The 14041-nt window shown below is 64.4% G+C and overlaps 1 protein-coding gene across 2 annotated transcripts; it reads right to left on the bottom strand.

Annotated features, from left to right (window-relative positions):
- Positions 1-7386: 7386 nt before the first annotated feature.
- LIF (LIF interleukin 6 family cytokine) lies at positions 7387-12165 on the bottom strand. 2 transcript variants are annotated; one of them, XM_026108136.2, is made up of 3 exons: positions 11810-12165; positions 9757-9941; positions 7387-9442 (listed from the first exon to the last, which is right to left on the bottom strand). In XM_026108136.2, exons 1-3 carry the CDS (start codon positions 11826-11828, stop codon positions 9008-9010), a joined length of 639 nt encoding a protein of 212 aa, XP_025963921.1. In that variant the 5' UTR covers positions 11829-12165; the 3' UTR covers positions 7387-9007. The 2 variants fall into 2 exon arrangements, with proteins under 2 accessions (XP_025963921.1, XP_064378468.1); XM_064522398.1 differs by lacking the exon at positions 11810-12165 and adding an exon at positions 11006-11517.
- Between the last annotated feature and the right edge of the window lie 1876 nt (positions 12166-14041).

Raw genomic sequence — 14041 nt, 5'->3', positions numbered from 1 at the left:
CCTCGGAAAGCCACTTTTCTGCTGGAAAAAATAGCTAGTAGAGGATTTGTGGGATGACACTTCCCTATGGAGCTCTAGGCACCTGTAGAATATGTAGTGTATGGGGGCTGCATTTTTAGCCTCTTCTGCCGGCATTTTCTGGAGAGGACGGAAGGACAACGGTGATAACATTCACCCAGGCCTAGTCCCTGCTTCCAGGAGATGGAGAGGGCTGGATTGACCTACTTAAGCAGAAGAAGGAGGGGAAAAATACTCTTCGTTCTCAGGGGCCCACCTGCTATTTTGCCTATTCCCGGCGCCAAGGAACATACCTTTGCTGAGGAAACACATGAACAGGCAGCTCTTTGCAAGGGACTAACCCGTCTGCGTGGGCAGGGAGGAAGAGGGAGGCCAGCCACGACAGCTGCCCCTCCAGTAGGCACCAGCTCACAAAGAAGCCTTGATACCTTCTGAGTAAGAGTCAACTCTTTAGCAAAGCGAGGGTGCAGATTCCCCGTGCTGAGAGCAAGGCAAGTCTGTTCTTGGTGGCAGCTTCCTTTCCCGAGACGCACCTGGGGATGAGGAAGGGGAATATGGAAATCGTCAGCCCGTGCAGGACCTCGGGGCCACGGCCAGCTCACTTCGACTCGGCACGTTGGGCAGAGCCGGCCCGGCCGTGCAGCAGGCAGCTGTGGGGCAAGTGGTGTCCCTGCTGCGGTGGGAACGGGGTGGCTCCATGCCCTGGGCTTGCTGGCAACCCATTTTAATGTGTATAAAATACATAAATGCACCAATAGTTCTGAAAAGAGGGAGAAGGAGCTAGGATTTCCCGTTTGGGTCCTGCCTCTGCTCTCCTCCCTCCTGCCTGGCCCGGCACAGCTCGGTGCTGGCTGCTTCGCCGTTCCCGGGCCCTGTCGCAAGAGATGCACTCAACTTCACCCGAAATCCTGCCTCTGCTCCAGGGCTCGGGGCCTGGGAGGTAACGGCACTGACGTGAGCTTGTACCACGGCCGCCGCGTCCTCTCCCAGCCCTGGAGGGCGCACGGCAGCCAGGGCTGGACCGACCCCAGGATTGCGGAGCGCGGTGCCCGCCATCGGGGCGGCACGGCTGCCCCGTCACCACACAGAGTGGCGGAAGTGGCTGCCAGCGTGCTGCGCCCTGCCGCCGGCCCTGCGGGCACCCGCCGGGGCGCGCGGCGGCTGCGTTTCCTTCCCCTCCAGCTCCCAGGAAGGGAAGCCGCCCGCGCCGCATCGGCACCCGGGGCATCCCGCCGAGGTTGCCCCGCACCGTGGGCACCGAGCTGCTCCCGCCTTGCCTTTCGGGGCCTTGGGGTGCGGAGGGGAATGCCCCCAGGCAGAATTTGCCTCCAGAAATGGAGACTATAGGAGTCGTGCTGGCTTTTTAGCTAGGCGAGCAGGGGGACTGCCACGATCAAAGATGGCTGCTGCCGCCCCGCTGTGTGCATGGGGCCTGGGGAGGGCTGGGCAGGGAGCTGTCAACTCAGGTTATTTTTTGGAGGAGTTTCAATATTTCTAGGGGACTGCCCTGACCCTGTTTTCCACCCAGCTTCCTCTGCTGCGGTTGTGGAAAGCAGCTTTTGGGCCAAAACCGATTTGTCCCCCCAGACGCTCTCCGCAAGCCGCAGCCTGCGGCAGAGGCCGAGCTGCCGTGGCGCTCTCCCACAACGGCGTGGACCTCCACTGCCATGAGGAAGCTGGAAAACCTGCCTGCTCCGGAAGGGATTTACACTGCCAAAACCAATCCGCTGCCTCAATTCAAGCCCTCGGGCTGGCCGTTTCCACGCGGCTGGTGCCTCCGCCCGGCCCAGAGAGCGGCCGCCCCACGCAGAGCCTGCTCGCGGCAGCCATGGGGGGCCTGCTCGGCCCAGGCGCCTCCGAGGGCCCCGTGGCCGTGGGGACGGAGCCGCGCACTGCACCCCGGCCTGTGTGGCCTCGTCCTCGCGACCTCCCACGCACAGCACATCCAGCAGCTCCAGCCCGACCGGGGCAAAATGGCCACTCCGGCTGGGGCCGAGGCCTCCTCGTCCCACTGCTGCCGCCCTTCCTGGCTCGTTTTCATTTTCGGCGAGCTTAGGCGAAAGGCCGCTGTGATGAGCCCCCCACGTGCGCGCCCCGAAGCAGTGCCACACACACGCAAACGCCGATGCGCGCAGGCAGGCAGAGGCATAAACGGAGCCGCAAGCGCTAGGACGCCCCTGGCTCCCCTGCCGGCACGGGGATGCGTGCAATGCCGTGCACTGCGACGGTCCGCGCAGCAGAGCGGGGGGCTGGGGCGCTGCGGGTCTCTAAGCCGTCAAGCCGCGGCTCGCAGTGGCCCTGCTCCGGGCCAGCGGGGCAGCTCGGCACGGGAAGAGCTCGGTCACGGTAGCCGCGCAGAGGCGCAGCTGGGGCTCGTTTCCTTCCCGGCTGCCTCTTGGCCGCCAGGCGAGCACGCACACAACTCCCGGCGGCTCCGCCAGCGCCGCCAGAGCAGGGCCGCGGCCTGGGAGGCCCGGACTGAAGGGAGGTTTAAGGCTCTTTGCAGCAGGATTAGCAAAGGGGAGGCTGCTTTGCCCCCAGGGGGCCGCAGGGGCTCCGCTGCGGCCCCACGCCGCCCTCCCTGCCCCACAGCGCCCCGCCCCACGGCGCCCCGTGGGGCCGGGCAACGCGAGGCTGGGCCCAAAGCAGTGTCAGCGCACAAATCTTTCTAGGAGCAGCGGAGTGAGTCAGGCCTCGCTGCCGACAGGTTTATGCCTCGGGCGGGGGGGCCGCAGCAGCCGGCAGGTAGAGTCTCAGATGTCTAGTAAAGGCTGAGCTCAGCTGCCACCCCGCCGCCGGGGCGGGTGCTCCTCCGTGCCTCGCTCCCCCTCCAGCTCCTGTCTTCGTGGGGCGTGTGGAGGCTTCCCACCTCCGCAGCCTCAGGCCCTTCGTCAAAGCTGGTTGGCAGCGCCGCACGCGCAGAGGCTTGCGCAGCACGATCGCGCACGCACGGTGCTTTCCGGGGAAACGACATGGAAGGAGCTGGTCTGGGGGGAGAAGAGAGCAAGACCCAGATCTGGTAGACCAGTAAGCACGTATTTCATGTAGCACCACAAATTAACACGAGCCAGCTGCTCAGGCCCTCAAATGTGTCCCAGGCGCAGGGAGGGGGGATGCTCAGCATCCGCGGTATGAGGTCAGCAGAGCCAGTGCTCAGCTGCAGGAGGCACGGGCAGGGCCGAGCTCAGGCCACGTTGGCCCTGGGGGACGCACCCTGGCAGCGGGGCGAAGACGTGCCCCACTTCCCACCTTGAACGGGCTCTTCCCAAGTCCTTAGAGGTTGGCGTGTGGCTCAGACCTCGCTAGAGTTAACCGACAGCCTCCAAAATATGGACTGGCCTTACTGCGGGTCGAATCCTGGCTTGCCAGGGAGACACGCATGTGGCCTGGCTTGCCCCATACGTTGCTGCGTTTGGTCCCTGGCGCACCTGGAAGAGGCAGTGTGGTGCCCCAGCCCAGCCCCGGCTCCCACAGCTTGGGGGTCCCTGGCTTCACAGCCAGGCCTTGCGTGGTGTCGCAGGTTGAGCCGGAGACCCTGCCAATCACTGGGGTTGGAAACCTCGGGGGGACGGAGAGCAGGTGGAAACTTCAGAGATGGGCAGGTGGGGCTCCGCGCACGGCTGGTCTCTTCTGCCGTCTCCCTTTAACATAGAGAGAAATTCCTGCTTTCCATTTTCCGTCTTCTTTCTTTCTCCAGAAATCTCCGCCTCGTTCGCTAATTGTCTGACTCTTCTTTGTTTCTGCATGAAAAATGTCTGTGGGGTCTTGTGTTCCCTCAGAGTAGTGCTGGCGTGCAGCCAAAGATGTCACGACCCTCTTTGCTGCTCAGCACTGAGGACCGCAAGCCGCAGCAGCAGGAGAGGCCCTGGGTGCTTTGGCAGGATGTGCCCGCGTGGCCTGGATGCGGCCCTGGCTCCTCAGGCCACCGCTGGTCCGCTCTGCCCTGGGGCCTGTGCGGTCCCCAGGGCCGGGAGCTCACTGGTGGAGCCCTTGCCGTCGGCTGGCCGGATCCAGCCAGGGTGTCTCCCTGCTTCTGCCTCCTGACCATTCGCCCCTGCTGAGTCTCTCCAGCTTCCAAATCCTTTCCCCAGGCGAGATCCTCCCACCGAGCCCTGCCTTCTCCCCGCCCCGGCCTGGGGCTACGGCGGGACAGGCCACCTGAGATGATGCCATCAAGCAGATGCACCTCACCTAGCTTCAAGCTTGCAGGTCCTGCAACATTTCGGGCTAATGGTCTGTAAGGGACGTATGATGTTGCACGAGATCCTATGGCTTCTCCTTCCCCGGCTATTGCAGCCATGCCGAAAGGAGCTGGGACGATTGCTCCTTTTCCGACAGCGCCTGCCTGGGAGCCTTGGCATGCTGTACATCTTATCAGGGTCTTATCAGCCTCTGCACGCTGAGCGCTTTATCAGGGCTCCCCCATCAGCGGCGAGGGAAGCCGGAGCTGCAGCAGCTTCCACGTTTTCTGGTTCGGGGCAGGCTGAGATAGCCGTGTGAAGATAGCTGCCGAGATCAGATATCCCATCCGGCAGCGCTGCTGCGCTGGGCGATAGCGCCTGCCATCAGCGCCGGCGGCGGGAGGAAGATGAGGCAGAGCAGCCCGGCCCCATCTCCGAGTGCTCGCCCAGCCGCCGCCGGGCTTGGATCCCATTTCCGTGCTCAGGCCGACAGCCAAGTTGAGCTGGTGAGAAACAGCCATGGTCCAGCCCTGCGAACACCACGTTCCCTCCTCGGAGAGCTGCTAGGACCCGGCCCTGGGCTTGGGGGTGTCCGCTCCGGGACGGCCCTGCTGGCCTGGCATGCTGGGGGATGTCACTGGGTGCTGCCATCACCATTGCACCCACGGCTAGCCCGGGACAGCCCTGACCCTGGGGGGGGGACACAAGGGCAGCTTGACTCCTCATGGGAACCTTTTGGGGGAAGAGCAGGGCAAGGTCCGACACACTGCCCCCAGGCTGGCTGCGTGGCGAGAGAGCAGGGAGAGCCTGATGCAGGGTGCTGGTGCTCCCCGGGTGCTGCTGCAGAGACCAAGGGGACCTGTCCACAGCGGGGTGACGGGCGGGCAAGCGGCATGGGGTGTTGCAGCCCGTGCTCAGCGGCGTGCAGCAGTGTCAGTGCATGCAGGCGCTGGGCAGGCGAGTGGTGCGGGATGCTGCAGCACATGCTCAGCAGCACGTGGCACTGCCAGTGCATGCATGCATGCAGGCAGGCAAGCAGCACGGGGTGCTGCAGCCCGTGCTCAGCAGCACATGGCACTGCCAGTGCATGCATGCAGGCTCTGGTCGGGCGAGCGGCGCGGGGTGCTGCAGCCTGTGCTTGGCAGCACGTGGCACTGCTGCTGCATGCATGCGGGTGGGCAAGTGGCGCGGGGGGGGGGGCTGCAGCCCGTGCTGAGCGGCGCGCTTGCATGCAGGCGCTAGGCGGGCGCAGGATGCCCCCCACACCAGGCAGCCGGCACCTGCCGAGGGCGAGTTCAGTCTCGCCGGGGGCCCGGGGCAGCGGTGCGGCCCCGGCTGGCCGGGTTAGGCGAGAGTCAGCAAGCACATGACGCAGCCCGGGGGCCGGGGGCTGAGGTCAGTTAGTCACACCCAGGCAACGGCACTGACTTCACCGCGGGCAGGAGCGGCTCCGCACGTCCCGCGCTCCCCCAAGGCAGGGCCGGAGCGCGGCTCCGCGGCTGGGGGACGGTACGCTGCTGCCGAGCCCGCGCTGCTCAGGGACGCAAGGGCCTTACTCTGCTCAGGACGGCCAGCTCCCCGGAGCCCCGCTGGCTCCCGTGCCTGCCAAAATAGTTTCACCCAGCCCCGTGTCCAAAGGGCAGCCACTAATCATGGCCTGCTGGTCCCCACGGAGGAATCACAGCACCCATTCCCCCCCCCAACCCGGTCCTGCGCGAGCCCCACATCCCGCGCGCAGCGCCGGCCCCATTTCCCGAACCGCCAGCTGGGTGGGATCCGGCCTTAGTTGATGTCATTGGAAGCCGCTTCCATCACCCCCTCCCCTCCCTGGAGCTCAGCACGGCCGCGGCGCCCCAGCTCCGCAGTACCGGCCTGCCTCCATCCAGGGCCGCATCCAGCCCTGACCCTGGCGGGAATTTGGCCGGGGAGTGCGGCTGCTCGGTTTTGCTCCCGATCCCGCGCGCTTCAGCAGCAGCCGCGTTTTTTGGGAGGGGAAGAGTTAATCACCAGGCGGCTGCTAATGAGCCTTAACTGGGAATGACCCAGCGCCGGGAGAAGTGAACCCAGCGTCCTTTTTGGCGCGAGGGCCCGGCCCGTGTCAGCAGGCTCTGATTGCTCCCATTTATTTATTTTCGCCATCTGCTCGAGGCGGGCTGCTCGGAGCAATCGTGAGAAACCCAGATGGGCCGTGGCGGGCGCTGGCCCGTGAGTGCCACGAGCCACCGGCTCCGAGCGGCGCTGCCCGGGTTTGCCGGGGCCGGGCGGCAATGGGTGGCCGCAGCCCCCGGGCGGGCTGGTGCCGTGCCCACAGTATCCCCGTCCTGCGCCGCGCGGGAAAGTGGGAAAGCACGAGGGGCTTTTTATTTTCCTTTTTATTTTCCTTTTTTCTTTGTCTTTCCTTTTTTTCTTTTTTTCTTTTTTCCTTTTTTCTTTTTCTCTTTTTTCCCTTTTTTCTTTTTTCCTTTTTTCTTCTTTTCCCCCTTTTTTTTTAAATGATTTTTTTTTTTTGCCGGGGCTCCTCCGAGACACGAGAGATGATCACACAGGATCTTAGCTCATCCGCTCGCTGTCTCATGCCTGGGAGGCTTGGCGGGAGGCCCGAGGGCTCCGGAGGAGGAGGAGGAGGAAAAAAATTTCATCATCCCACTCCGGCGTCTCAGATAATCGGCCCCTTGTTAACCGGTCCGTCCCCACGCGAGGCGCTTGCGAGGGCCCGCGCTGCCCGTTAGGTGGTCTTGGCCCAGGCTAAACTCCATCGAGCCTCTCCCAGGACTGCCTGGGAGTCTGGGAAGTGGCTGTAATTTTATCTGCCCCCCTCCACACACACACAGCCACTTCCCTTCGCCTCGTCCCGCCGGGATCCGGGGTTTGCTAGCGCCTCGGGGCTCCTCCGTGCTGCAGCTTTTGGCACCGCCAGTATTTACGGAGCACTGCAAAAACGCTCTCCGCTCCGCTCGCACGCAACCTCCCGGCACCCCGCAGCTCCTGCTCTGGCCCCGGGGGGGAAATTTCCCGGTGGCCAGACAGTCCCTGGTGCAAGGACCGGCCTTGGTGGGCTGTGCCCAGCCCTGGGAGGTGCTCACGGGCCGGGGATGGAGCTTGGCCCCAAGGCTTTTTCAGCGGTGATGCCACTTGCCGGGTGATGGGGTGACCCCCGGCGAAGAAGAGCTCAAGACAGTGTGTTTCCGAGAGTTTATTTTTAAAAAAGTATAAAAAAATAAATATTTAAATAGACTTCTCTCTATATATTACCACAAATCTTATTAATTAATTATTATTATCATAATTATTATATTAATAACATTATTAAAAGCCAGGTCACAGCACTGGGGGTAGGGGGACACTGGGCTTTTCACACGCACGGTGGCGCCAGCCTCCCCGAGCAAATAAATAAGCACTCGCAGTCCAGCCTGTGACCGCGTCGCCAGGCCCCCGGCCGGCCCCTCTCCGCGCTGGGACGAAGAGCGAGGAAGAGGAGTGGGGCGCCGGCCCAAAGCGCCAGGCCCCGGGCTAAATTCCCAGCTTCGAAGCCTGGTGAGAGCCCTGCTGACGAGGCTGCAGCCATGTCAGCCGGAGCACTGGGAGCTGCCGGCTGCCGTCTGGGGCTCCAGCCACCCTCGGCACCCCGATGCGGCTCTCGGTGCCAGCTCCAAGAGCTCCGCAGCACCGTGCGGCAGCAGGAGCACCGCTGGGCTGGGGGCCGCACTCCCGCCCCGCAGCCGCGGCCCCGCAAAACAGGCCGGCACTCCCTTCGCAAGCCCCTTTTGAGGGGAAAAGCGCTTTTCCTAGCTCCACAGGAGAGCCGCTTGGCTTGCCACGGCCACGACGGCTGGCTCCGGACCCACGCCGGAGGCGGCCGGCAGCTCTCAGCCAGGCGCAAGTGGCGGCATGGCCGTGCCGGCACCCAGAAGTCCGTGGTCCTGTGCCAGGCGCCTCCGCTGCCTGCTCCCGGCTCGCCACTGGTCTGGGGGGTCCCGTCCGCGCAGCGGATCAGGGCTCCCTCTCAGCGTGCACCTGGCGCTCGAGACGCGGGGCTTAAGCGCGGCACGGCCTCACGCCGCCAGCGGTGGCTGCTTTGTGCCGTGCGTTGGCGATGCTGGCACTCACATCCAGGCCTCTGGCGGGCGAATCCCTCGGACGAGGAGGCTTTTGGCTAAGCGGTTCAGGTGTTTCCGACGGTCACTCTCTGCTTCGCCGACCCGCTCCTGGCGGTGCGCCGACTCCAAGAGGCTCCCACGATTGAGGCCCACCCTTGCTATTCTCCCCGTTTTTAACAAAATTTACAAGACCCCAAAGTGAAGGGTCCAAAAAGCCTCCTGCCGGTGCAGGCCTTGCAAGGACAGGGCCACCCCGTGGGGACCGGCCCATCCAGCCTGGCGCGGGACACCTGCCCTGCGCCCGGCTGCTGCGCCCAGAGCACGGTCACGGATACCCTGCGACATCGCCCTTGCTGCGGCTGCCCCCGTGGAGCATCAAATAAATTAAAGCGTGCGGCAGCAGTGGAGAGGGCTGGTGCCAGGGCAGGAGGGCTGGGAGAGCAGGAGGAGATAATAAATACGAAGGCGAGAGGGACCGTTGGAAGGGAAGGACCTTTGGGGGCCAGGCAACGCTGTGGTGGCCCCGCAGCAAGCTTGGGGCTGGTGGGGATGTAGGAATGCCCGGTCCCCATCCTGCTGTCAGCTGTCCCCCCTGCCAGGTGCCAGCACCGAGGTCTCTCTTGAAGGGGTCTTGGCTCAACCATCCTTTCTGAATCCTCTTGCGGCTTTGTGGGCTCAGCGGTGGGGCAAGAGGTGCCGCGGGCTGGGCGCTCATGCAGGGCTCAGGTGAGGTAGCAGGATGCGAGCCGCCTGGGAGATGACCTGCACGTACTTCCGGAGCACCTGGCAGCCCTGCTGCTTCTTCTTGAAGGCGCTCTTGCCCTTGCTGCTCTCCCCATAGCTCACGTCCACCTGGAAGATGTTGTAGTTCTTGCAGAGCAGGCAGGTGAGGTTGGAGATGAGGCCCCGTGTGGTCTTGGTGGTGTTGTGGAGGCGGTCGAGAAGCTCCTTGGCTGTGGGGTTGAGCTCCTCCTGGTCCCGTGTGATGTTCCCCAGAGAGGCGTTGAGGAAGGCAAAGAGCTTGTACATGGCCACCATGACCTCCTTCTCGCTCGTCCGGTTCACGCGGAAGGCGGGGAAGTAGACGCCGTTGGGATTGCAGAGCTTGTCTGTCTCGCTGCTGAAAGGCTCTCCCTGGCACTTCAGCTGGGGGGACAGGCGAGCGTCACCAGGGGTCCTGGCCGCTCGCCCTGTCCCCGTCCCTCAGGTCACTGCCCTATGGCAACTCCTGCCCCCAGTGCTGCCACAGCTTGGGCACCCGCTTTCTGAGCACCCAGGAGTGTCCCGGCTGGCTGGTGCTGCAGCTGAGCAGCTTCAACCTTTGCGTCCCTGGGATGTCTCCAGCATGTCCCCCCGCGCCAAGACCCACCACTGCCTTCTTCCATGTTTTTTTCCCCCGACCCCTGCAGCAGCCCCGCTCGCAGGCTGCTCTGGGCGCCAAAGCAGCGAGAAGCACTTACATAGAGGCTGAAGAGGTCCTGAGCCGTGGCGTTGAGCAGCGCGACCTGCTTGCGGGTCTGCTCATGGACGTTGGAGCGGCACAAGCTGTTGATGGGGCAGCCAGCGCCGGGGCCGTTCACCAGCAAGGCCCGGCCAGCCACCAGCCTCCGGTGCAGCAGCAGCAGGGCCATGAAGGGGACGACACCTGGGCACAGGGAGAGAGAGAGGAGGGTCAGCAGGGCCCTGGCCTGGTGACGGGCACCCTGGGCGCCCGGCCAGCGCCGCCAGCCCCGAGCACCTCGGATGGTGGGCCGCCAAGCCAGGCTTTGCCTGGAGCCTCTGCTTCCCACTTTGCTTTCCCTCCGTTCCCGGGGAAAGTGCTCGCAGCCGCCCAGCGGTCCCATGCTGCCGCCCGCTCTGTCGGCTTGGCCCCGCTTCCTCACCTGCCCGCGGGCCGGCTCTGCTCCCGGAAGGAATTCCCCTGCCCTCCTTCCCCGTGGGGCACCCGCTGGCATTCCCACATTTCGCAACCGCCTGCTGACAGCCTGTCAGATTGAATCGAATATGCAAAGCGATTTCCTCCCCGTTATCCTCGGCCGGGCACTGCGGGAGCGGGGCCCCACCCCGGCTTTGGCACCCGCTGACTCAGCCAGGTGCCAGCCAGGAAACCTGCTCGGGGCTTTTGCTTTAATCCCCTGCGCCGCACAGGGGCCCTGCTGGGGGGGGCCGTGCCTCAGTTTCCCCATCCACGAAGCCAGTGCAGCGACATGACCACGGCGGTCGCTCGCCAAGGAGCCCTGGGATGAGCCAGCGCAGCTGCCGGCGCCGCGGGCCAGCAAATCCCTGGCTGCCGAACAAGCGCTCCGTTGAGCGCCAAGCCGGGCGCAGCTGGGTCACCCCGGCCCGGCGTCCCTGGGGGTCTCTCCCGTCGACAGAGTGTGAGCGATGCACTGCCCCCCAAAATGCGCGGTCTCCCAAGCTGGCAGCCCCGGGGTGCCAGCCCGGAGCTCCGGCACTGGCTGCAATCCCGGCCTCCCACCGGCCCCCCTGCCAGCGCCCGCTGGCACATCACACCTGCGTGCCGCCGGGGAGACCTGTGCCCCTCCAGCCCCCCCACGCAGCGCCGAAAGCGGCCCCGTGCTCTGGCGAGCGCCGAAATTGCCTGCACTTGTAAGAGCCGCCGCATTGCCGCAGGTCCCAGCGAACACAATAACCGCTTTATTTACCCTCGCTGCAGCAACGCCCGTGCCCAGCTGGGGAAGGACTTACCTGGCTGTGTTGCAATCGCCTACCCGCCCCTGCCCGCGCTCGGTGGCGGCGCAGCGAGCGGAGGGAGGGCGCGGACGGTGGTGACGGCAGCGAGGCGACCCGGGTCCTCCCCGGGGAGCCAGGCCCACGGCATGCGCGGCCTCGACCTCGCCGACCCTCCCCGCCGGCCCGCCCGCTTCCTTGTGCCCATTTCACAGCTGGGCAGAGCGAGGCCAGGAGCGGCCACATGTGCCAGCGGCCGCGGCGGGGCGCCGGCGGGCAACGGGCCCCCTCCCACGGCCTCGGGGCAGGCGCTGCCCCCCCTCCCCGGGCACCCAGCCCGCCCTGGGCGACTCCCTCAGCGGCGGCGCCGCCGGGGTCGGCACAGCTCCATCCAAAGCCCCGTCTGCACTTGGCAGCTTCCTCATTTCTCGCATTTCTTAGTTGCCTCTAATTAAGCAAGAATCGCCTGCCTTTTGCAGCATCCAGAGACCCGGGAGGAGGAAAAGAAAAAGGGGAAAAAAAAAAAAAAGAAGAAGAAGCAAGATCCCCCCCCTCCTTTTTGGACATATTTCGAGTTATATAAGTGTCCAGATGTTGGCTGAACCGCGCCAGAAAGGCATTTTTTGCTCCCTACTGCCAATTCCCAGAGATGCTAACCCCGGGCAAAAGCAAAGTTTCGGGAGGGTTCGCTCTCGGCGGCGAGCGGCAGCGCCGGAGACAAAGTGTGCGTGTGTTCATTTCAACATCACCGAAGTTAAAAAGCGAGGGGGGGGGAGAAGGGGGAAAGGACGAAATAGGTTCGACAAAGATGGTATTTTTTACCTGCCGGCATGAACTTCATTGTGAGCTGTGTCCCGGGAGCAACTTTAATAGAGATTGATGCTGGCAGAAGAGGTTTTCAGAAATTCATGTTCATACTGGGGGACTCCTCTTGGTTTATATACCGGTCCTCCAGTGAGCCTGTGTTGTAAGAAAGGGGAGGAGGGGGGGGCGAGGGGGGAGAAACAGAGAAACACTATCATTACTTGTATTGAAACTGTAAATCAGGAAGTAAAGGGCTTTGGAAATCGTGAATGATTCTTAGAAATAAACTTCTGATAAAGTTGATGTCACCGGGATTGTGGTTTTTTTTCACGCATGGGGCTGCGGGGGGGGGGGGGTCGGTTAAGTGGGCAGATTTAAAAAAAAAAAGAGAGAAGCTGCACGGATTTTTTTTTCCTTTTTTTTTTTCCTTCCCCCCCCCCCCCCCGCCCCGCTCTACAGCTCAACCTCCGAGCGTCCCGGGGGGCGGTGCACGGGGGGACGGGACGGCCAGCGGCTCGACGGCGCGCGTGGTGCTGCCGAGCGCTCACGCCGTGACTCATGTTTCCGAAAGCACTTTCACCCCCCCCCAACCCGGGTCCCCCCCCAAGCCCGGTGATTCCCCTCAGCTGAGCCGGGCCCGGCCACCCCGCGGGCTGCCCACTTCAGTGAGCGGCACCCCAGCGGAGAAAACAAATCCCCCCAAAAATCCCCCCTAAATCAGGTTTTCAGGTTTTTCTGGAATAACCTCCCCCCCCCCCCCCGCAGGGAGGCGGGAGGCGATGGGTGCTGCGGAGCGGATGTTGGGGACCCCGCGGCAGGGTGCCCCTGTGCAGCAGGGTGTCGGGGGGGGGGGATCCTTTTCCAAGCGACCAAAGCGGGCGCTTTGCACCCTCGCGAAGCTGCGGTTGGGGCAAAAAGAAGGAAAAAAAGTCCTGTTTTCCGCTTGGAAAAAAAAGAAAAAAAAAAAAAAGACAAACCCACCCAGCATCAGTGGGCAAGGCCGGACCGGCCCCCAGGCCCAGCGCGCGCCTTAACCCTTTGCGCTGCGGGGTTGTCAGCCCCCTCCGGCCCCCGTCGCCCCGAGCCTGGGAGGATGCTGCGCTCGTCTAAAAGGTGCCGAAAACCCAGGGCGAAAGGAGCCCGTAACCCCTGCTGCGGGGCCCTGCCGGGCCAGAACCAGGTTACAGCGACTTTCGTTTTTCTCCAAAACGGCGTCCTTTTTTTTTTTTTTTTCCTTTCTTTTTAACCACCCCCCCTTTTGGGGAACGCCGGGCTGAACGTTTCGATCAGGTTTGACAAGTTTGCGCCCTGTTTGCGCTGGCAGCGCGAAAGCCACCAGGGCCGCGGGCGAGGGGCCGGCAGCGCCCTGGGGGCTGCCGGGGCGGGTGGGGGGGACGGGGCCACAGGCTCTTGCCCCTTCGCCCACCTTCACAGTCGCCCCCCGAGCAGCCTGTGCCCTTGGGGGGTCTCGTCCTCCCTGCCGGCTCACGGCCCCAGGGCGTGCGGCCTTCGCATGGTGCCGCCGCCGCCGCGCAGGCCCTGACAGGGCTGGCCACGGTGCCGCATCCCCCCCAGCCCACGAGGGCGGCTGGCAGCTGCGGCGTCCGAGCTGCCAACCCACCGCGCGCCTCGGCTTCCCCGGGGTGGGAAGGCGACGGTTAAGAGGACAGCGGCGAGGGGCGAGCGCTGCCGGTCGCCATGAGGGGGGGCAGGAGCCCCGCTCGCCCCCGGCGCAGGGCAGCCACGGGCCTGGGCAGCATGGCGGGAGGCGCTGGGCCGCCCCGGCGAGGCCCACGGGGCCCTGCCGCCGTCGGGGCCCGCGGCGGCCGCCGCTGCCCTGCTGAACACTGCTCTCTGCTGTCCGCACGCGTTACCAGTGCGCTCGCGAGGCTCAGCGCCATGCGGCGACCGGGGGGGGGGGGGGACAGACGCCCCACGGGCACCCCTCTGCCGCCGCCTGGGCCGCCCATGGCCGTCGGCACTGAGCAGGTGCCACGAACGCCACTGCCCTCGCAGCCCCTCCGCCGGGCAAAGCCCCGCGCTTCCTCGCCTGTGCTGCATTTTTTACCACGGATTTTTTTTTTTCTTTGTAACTGGTGCTGCCTTATATCGAAATATGGGGTGCACTTGCCGGGGGTCTGCTTTTGCCTTGCAAAGCAGCAGCTTCGGGAATGGCTGTGCCAAGCGCAGCAGAGGCCCTCACTCATACACCCATAACGCCCTGGGGATGCCCCCCACGGGCTCTGCCAT

This window comes from Dromaius novaehollandiae, chromosome 17, assembly GCF_036370855.1.
Source record: "Dromaius novaehollandiae isolate bDroNov1 chromosome 17, bDroNov1.hap1, whole genome shotgun sequence".
Lineage (NCBI taxonomy): Eukaryota > Metazoa > Chordata > Aves > Casuariiformes > Dromaiidae > Dromaius > Dromaius novaehollandiae.
Note: the sequence above shows the minus strand (reverse complement) of the source record. Positions and strands in the feature narration are given on the sequence as shown.